At 44.0% G+C, this 6,421-nt stretch overlaps 1 protein-coding gene across 3 annotated transcripts in view; it reads right to left on the bottom strand.

Moving 5' to 3' along the window:
- Nucleotides 1-6: 6 nt before the first annotated feature.
- Nucleotides 7-6,421, bottom strand: part of galnt1 (UDP-N-acetyl-alpha-D-galactosamine:polypeptide N-acetylgalactosaminyltransferase 1) — a 35,554-nt gene continuing 29,139 nt past the window's right edge. For all 3 annotated transcript variants that reach the window (XM_031852871.1, XM_031852872.1, XM_031852870.1), the window contains 8 exons: nt 6,179-6,258; nt 5,644-5,814; nt 3,608-3,725; nt 3,178-3,358; nt 2,378-2,517; nt 2,073-2,171; nt 1,325-1,459; nt 7-612 (listed from right to left, as the gene is read on the bottom strand). In XM_031852871.1, coding sequence (XP_031708731.1) covers nt 466-612; nt 1,325-1,459; nt 2,073-2,171; nt 2,378-2,517; nt 3,178-3,358; nt 3,608-3,725; nt 5,644-5,814; nt 6,179-6,258 — 1,071 coding nt within the window. In that variant the 3' untranslated portion in view covers nt 7-465. The remainder of the gene's footprint in view (nt 613-1,324; nt 1,460-2,072; nt 2,172-2,377; nt 2,518-3,177; nt 3,359-3,607; nt 3,726-5,643; nt 5,815-6,178; nt 6,259-6,421) is intronic.

Here is a 6,421-nt window from a genome sequence, read left to right as displayed (position 1 = left end):
CACACACACACACACACACACACACACACACACACACACACACACCATCAGAGGCAGTCGGTAAACGTTAAGTGATGACTTGAGGGGTGGACTGCTTTGTTCAGGGAAGCGGTGAGTGCAAACCTCGACTCAACTGGCCAGTCTCGTATTCACGCCCAGCGAGCGAGTCACTCTGCGGTAAAAATCTCTTTAAAAAAACAACAAACAAACGTAAAACAACAGCCAGCGTCTCCGAGAGGGAGTCTTTCCTCTTTCCTCGGTCTCAGGAGGGTCAAACACACTCCTCCCTCTGATCTCCGGCAGAGGTAGTACAGTCCAATCCGGCCTCCTCTCTTCCCGAATCCCCTCGTGGGAAGTCTTTCCTTTCCTTGTGCCCAATTTCAATAAACACGTCTGTTCACCTGATTGCTTACTCTGGGCCGCCGTGTGTGTGAGTGCGTGTGTTTGTGAGTGTGCCGAGTGTGGTCAGAAGACCTCTGGTAGTGTGACGTTGCGGAGTAGCCACTGTTGGGAGCGTGTGTGTGTGCAGTCTTTGACGCTGGGCACCTGGCTGTCCTCCTCACTGGCCTTGTCCAGACACTGGTTACTGTTGACGTGGATCAGGGTCAGCTTCTGCACAGAGAAACACAGAGTGTGTGTGTGTGAGGGAATGCAAATCAGGCTTCTGACTGCTTCATTGGATTTCACAAGGGTATGTAACTAATCACCTAATCATATTCATATATTATTTTATTTTCAATCAGACTTTGACAGATTTTTCAATTTAGTTGTGGCTAAGCTCTCAGTGTGAGGCATGCTGTGGTTGAGTTGGGTAATGTGTCAGCAAGGATATACAGTATACCAACCTAAGACTGAAAACAATATCCAGAAACTGAAACGACAGCTGGTTAAATATGTGTTGTCATACTGTACGTGTATTGGAAATACACTGGGTTTGGAGCAGGTTCAGCACCTCACTTGTGTTTCTTTCCCCAGTTTTTCCCTTTACGTTATATTATGGGCTGCATTTTTTGAGGACCTTGTTTACTTTAAACTGCAGCGAGTGACTTCTTGCGACAGGAAACGCTCAAACCTTTGGATGTTTTCATAACCAATGTTAATGTTTTTTATACGGATCAAAAAATAGAAAGAAAACAAATTGTGAGCTTTCGGAATACATGACCTTCCAGGCTTTTCTGGTGAAAAGAACAACTTAATTTTCAGTTTCAAGACATGCATGAGAACCCTCCGTGTATGTTAATATGTGTATATTTAATGTACCAGTAAATCTGTGCATTTGTTATGTCCTCACATACACCCTAACATGTATATTTCTTCCACTCACCACCGAGTCGTACTCCCAGAGCTGGTTGCCTTTGAGGTGATGGCACTTGAGCATCATGACGGGTCCGTTTAGCTTGGACACGTCCAGACACAAATCATCTGTCCTGATCTCCTTATTGGCCGTATAAGAGAAAACCTGCATGTCACACAAACAGATTCTAGATCTCAAAAACACATTTCCATTACTGCTCGGGAATGACTGCACTATCACCCTTGTACCCACAATCTCATTCTTTCAGCTGCTACCGAAAACTCATTAACCTCAGGTGAGGGTTGGAAGGTATATTGACTGGTAAATCGCGAGCTTTGCCTTCCGGTTCAGCTCCCTCTTCACCATGACGTCCTCAAGCTCTATTTTACCCTCACTTGTGAACAACACCCCGAGATACTTGACCTCCATCGCTTCGGGCAGCAACTCACTCCCAACCCAGAGAGAGCTATCCACTGTTCACGGCAGAGAACCCGGGTCTCACACTTCCAGCGTGCTGACTTTCATCCCCACTGCACACATGTATGTTATATTATTTTACTAACCTTATTCAATTCTTTCATTCATTTATAAGCAAGCACAGGTCCCGGCCTTTGCCTGCTGCCCAGCTGGTAAAGCACTCGACCCCAATGCCTATCACTGGCCGGTTTACAACAAGAAATACTGACACAAAATAATCTTTGAAAAAATGTTTACTGTTTACACTTTTTACATTATTTTGTGTCAGTATTGTTTCTATATTTGTTTTCTCCTCGGATACCTGGTTGCCTCCCATGCCGTGGCAGTTGAAAATGCCGACTTTCTCATTCTCCTTGCGGGCCATGTTGTCCAGGCACTGGTTGGTCTCCACGTTGCGGATCTGAGCAGAATACACACAGAAAATCATTAAGAGTACATAAACCCTTTAATTTAAACAGATACAGATTCAGATTCATTGTGTCTGCTTGGGTTTCAGCCTAAAGGCAGTGAATCACAGATGCATCTGTGTCTTACAGCAATAACGGTATCTAAAAACCTGTGGGTCAGCCTGCGTGTGTGTGTGTGTGTGTGCGCGGATGAGTATACCTCTCCCAGGGAGTAATAGTGTCTGGGGATCTGAGAGTCGGGGTAGACGTTCTCCAAGTACCAACTGAAGGGTTTGCATTGAAGCTTTTGTCTCAGAGCCGAGCGAGATGTGATGTCACCGTAGTCCACTTTGGTCACGCCTGGACGCAAACACACGACATCAACATGAAGGTCAGTAACTATGGTACCAAACTACATTCAAACAGTGCAGTATGTGCTGAGTGGCTGCTAAATTCAGTTTTCCATGTAAAGCATGATTCAAAGTGTGTCATTGGTGAAGTAGGATGAGGCCGCACATGATTTGAAGCACCTACGACATAATTGGGTGCAACACTGAGAAACACTAGGGCTGGATAAAATGAATTGTATTTTAATTGCAGTTTTTGGATAAAGCTTCAAATATCTGATGTCATCATGTTTAGAACTACTTTTGACAATAACAGAGCAGCTCTGCCTTGTGGAGAATCTGCAGCCTGCTAAACAAAAATGGAGTAATTTGAGTAAGTTTCAAGCCATTTATTATTATTTTCTCTATTAGTGAGTTATGCTCCACTCTTGGTTGTCTCTCCTCTGCCAGCTTGTGTGAGTGTGTGTGTGTGTGTGTGCGCAAGTCAATAAATTCTTCTCAGCGTGAAATTACTCGCCACCCCCATCCTGCACTGTTGAGTCACCACTGCAATATCTCACTCTCCCCGGGTTAATGGATAGATCTCACCTGCCACGGAGATTAAACTCCACACATGAGCACATAAATGCATACTTGCATGAATGCGAGCGCACACACACACAAACACACTCACCAGGAGAGATGATGTAGAAGAAGTTCTTAAATTCATCCATCCAGACTTCGGCCAGGCGTCGGTTGTTTTTGTTGATGATCTGTCCTGTTCCTCCAGGAAACGTGTAGGGTGTTGCCTTTCTGAACACGTGGCCCACGTGGGAGCATGTGACAATCTCTAGCGTCCCACCGCACTGCCAAATCTGTGAAACACACCAGATTTGGCATCAACACACATATACAGTATACTGTGTACAATAGACACACTGTAAGGGAGATGGATGATGCAGTTTGGTCCTGTCTGTGTTGTGACAGTCTGTTTGACGCCTGACAAAATATTAGTCTAGTCAACAATTTAAGTCAGAGAAGTCAGACTTACAAGTGTAATGTGTTGCCTGCCACTGCATGGAAGAACACAGTCACGTCAGTTGGCTACGGGCGTGTTCACTCACCCTGAAAGAGATTTCCAGGTTCTCTCCGCCCCAGATGTCCATGCCTGCGTCATATGTGCCAATCTCCTGGAAATAATCTCTGTCTATGGAGAACAAGCCACCTGCCATGGTGGGAGTCCTGGAGAGAGACAGGACAGCAGGGTAAATTAAGAGCGCGGTGGGTTAGTGGCACTTAAGTCAGTGAAGACCTGCTTTCTAAAGGTCACACGGTATCTACAGATCCCATCAGAGTTTTATGTTTCGCCACTCTCACCCAGTTCTTGGCTGTTTTCCTGCTATTTCATTCTGGTCTTTTTCTGCTCACTTCTCTGTTGTGTGTCAGTGTTAACGGCCATTTCTCCCCCTCACACAACAGTTTCCTCCATTGTAGATCAAGCTTAATTTCTTTACTGCCTGCTTGCTTCACTTACCAACACACAATACACATAAATAAAACACAGGTAAAAGATATCCTGAGAGCACACGGGGTAAAGCGTTGGGCTGAAAGTGGGAAATAATGAGCAACACAAACACTAGCTTGTTGAACAACACAGATGTTTACAATCGCACAGAATAACTGAAAACTGAAACAAAGTGGTGAATTATGTCAATATTAATAATATATGGGTGTGCTTTTCTTTCAACTGTAAACATATCAAAGCTCTCTAAACTAGTCAGCGAACAATTAAATCAATATTGTGACATCACAGTTAAACAAACACAGATGTACATTGCAGCGCAAAACAGTTTCTAATTAAAGATTGTCTCTTACAAAGAGTCGCATAAAAACAGGTTTATCAAAAAGACTGTGACATTGAAATAAACATAAACAACTGTAAATACAGGGCAATATTCTGTACCAACAATGTCAAATATTTGTTTTCCAGGTCATCTTGTGGTAAATTCTCCCATCTTTTTGTCTGAAGGAATCACAGCACCTCGTGGACACGAGGTCATTTACTATGTTCAAAGGATTTTCCACAAGACTTTTTTTCCAATAGCTGTAAAGAGAAACTTTCCAAGTGACCACAGAGATTTTGCGCTGTGCTGTAAGTGTAAATCACAAGTTAGATGATGTTAGATGATATCAACCAGTCGGGCTGTTGCGTTTTCCTCCTGTCTCGTCACTCTATGAGGCTCCTCAGAGTGCGACAGCAGCAGGCCTGTAGCTAACCAGGAAAAGCTCTCTACGTACTTATAGTAGCAGTCATTTAATACCAAATTCACATGTGAGAAGTGGAAATCCCATCATTGATTCTACTGATTTCCCACTAGCACATCTTGTACTATTGAACTAAGTTGGTGCTTGACTGAAACCTGATACACAAGCTTCATTCTGAAAACTTGTTTATGTGCAGCAGTGTTCAAATCTTCTCAGTAATATACAACTAATTCAACATGACAGGATTTATCAAATAATTAGTCTAAAGTACTTTTTACTTTCCTACCCGGGCCTTGCAACCCAACTGTGGAAAACAACTCACAACAGGGGAACAAGTGTTACATAAGAAATATTATATTATGTGTGACCTGGAATAATGGTGTCAAGCATGCTGAGAAACAAGAGCAGGAAGGAGAGATGATAGACAGGCAGAAATAAGTTTGGGATTTTAGTACCAAAGGTCTGAGCCATGAGAAACGATACAAGGAACAAAACTACACTGAATCTTACATAAACATCTGGTCTTAAGCTACGCTGTTAAGTTCAATCTATTCTTTCAGTATGTATTCCTGAAGGGCAGTTTATAATAATTAACTGTGGTAAATGAAATGGAGAAGTACGATTACTCTGCACACATCAATTGTAAATGCCTATGAGCAACGCTAAAGCTCACAGGCTATGAGTTATTTTAAACAACTGACTGACAGAGTTAGTGTGATTGATCATGTGGTATTTCACTAATGATTCAATTTTGTCCCGTAGGCAAATTCTCTTTACACTTGACCCAACAGAGAGGGGTAAGCGCTAGCTGCACAACTGTTAGGCATTGAATAACGAGCTGAACGACGCTTCAAAAAGGAGAGTCCGACCCAGATCGGCCCGCTGCTTCACCCACCTGACAGGCAGCGTGCGGTCTCCTTTGCGGCGGTCCATCTCTCTCTGGGGTACAGGGTACCAGCGGAAGTTGAGCTTCCAGTTGAAGCCCCCGTACGTCATGTCGGATCCTGCCATGTACTCGAACGTATCGTCGCTGATCACGTCGATGATGGGGCACACCACAGTTCTCCTACAGCAAAACACAGACATTCATCAGCCTTCTTTTCATAACCTTGGGTGGGCATCAATCACGGCTAAGTGCTCATCTGCAAGGTGTGGCACCTCCAGAACCAAATGCATTTACACAATGGACCGTGCTGAGCCTTCCCATCAGCCATAACTCATCACACCCTTTAAAACCCTGTGTGTGTGTGTGTGTAAATACTTGAGTACCTGCTTGCAGGGAGCAGTAAACAAAGAATACTAAATTAAGCATTGAATAAACACAGGCAAGCTCCCTGCAGGCTCCACAATTGTTCATTGATTTTTTTATGCTTGGCATAGGCGTGTATGACATTTGTGTGTGTGTGTGTGTGTGTGTGTGTGTATCTTACTTGTCCTGCTTGATGCGGGCGAGCAGAGGCTCGAGCCACCCTATAGTGCATTCGCAATGAGCATCCAGAAAAGTTATGACCTAGAAACATGGAAAGAAAACATGAGACAAACCCAACGGTGCACACACCATGTGGTGAGCAGGCCACTGGGTGGTGGAGGTCACATAGGTGCATGTGCGCGCACACACACACACAAACACACACACACACACACACACACACACACACACACACACACACACA

Source organism: Anarrhichthys ocellatus, unplaced genomic scaffold (genome assembly GCF_004355925.1).
Source record: "Anarrhichthys ocellatus isolate YVR2014 unplaced genomic scaffold, GSC_Weel_1.0 scaffold13, whole genome shotgun sequence".
NCBI lineage: Eukaryota > Metazoa > Chordata > Actinopteri > Perciformes > Anarhichadidae > Anarrhichthys > Anarrhichthys ocellatus.
This window is presented reverse-complemented; position numbering and strand designations above follow the sequence as displayed.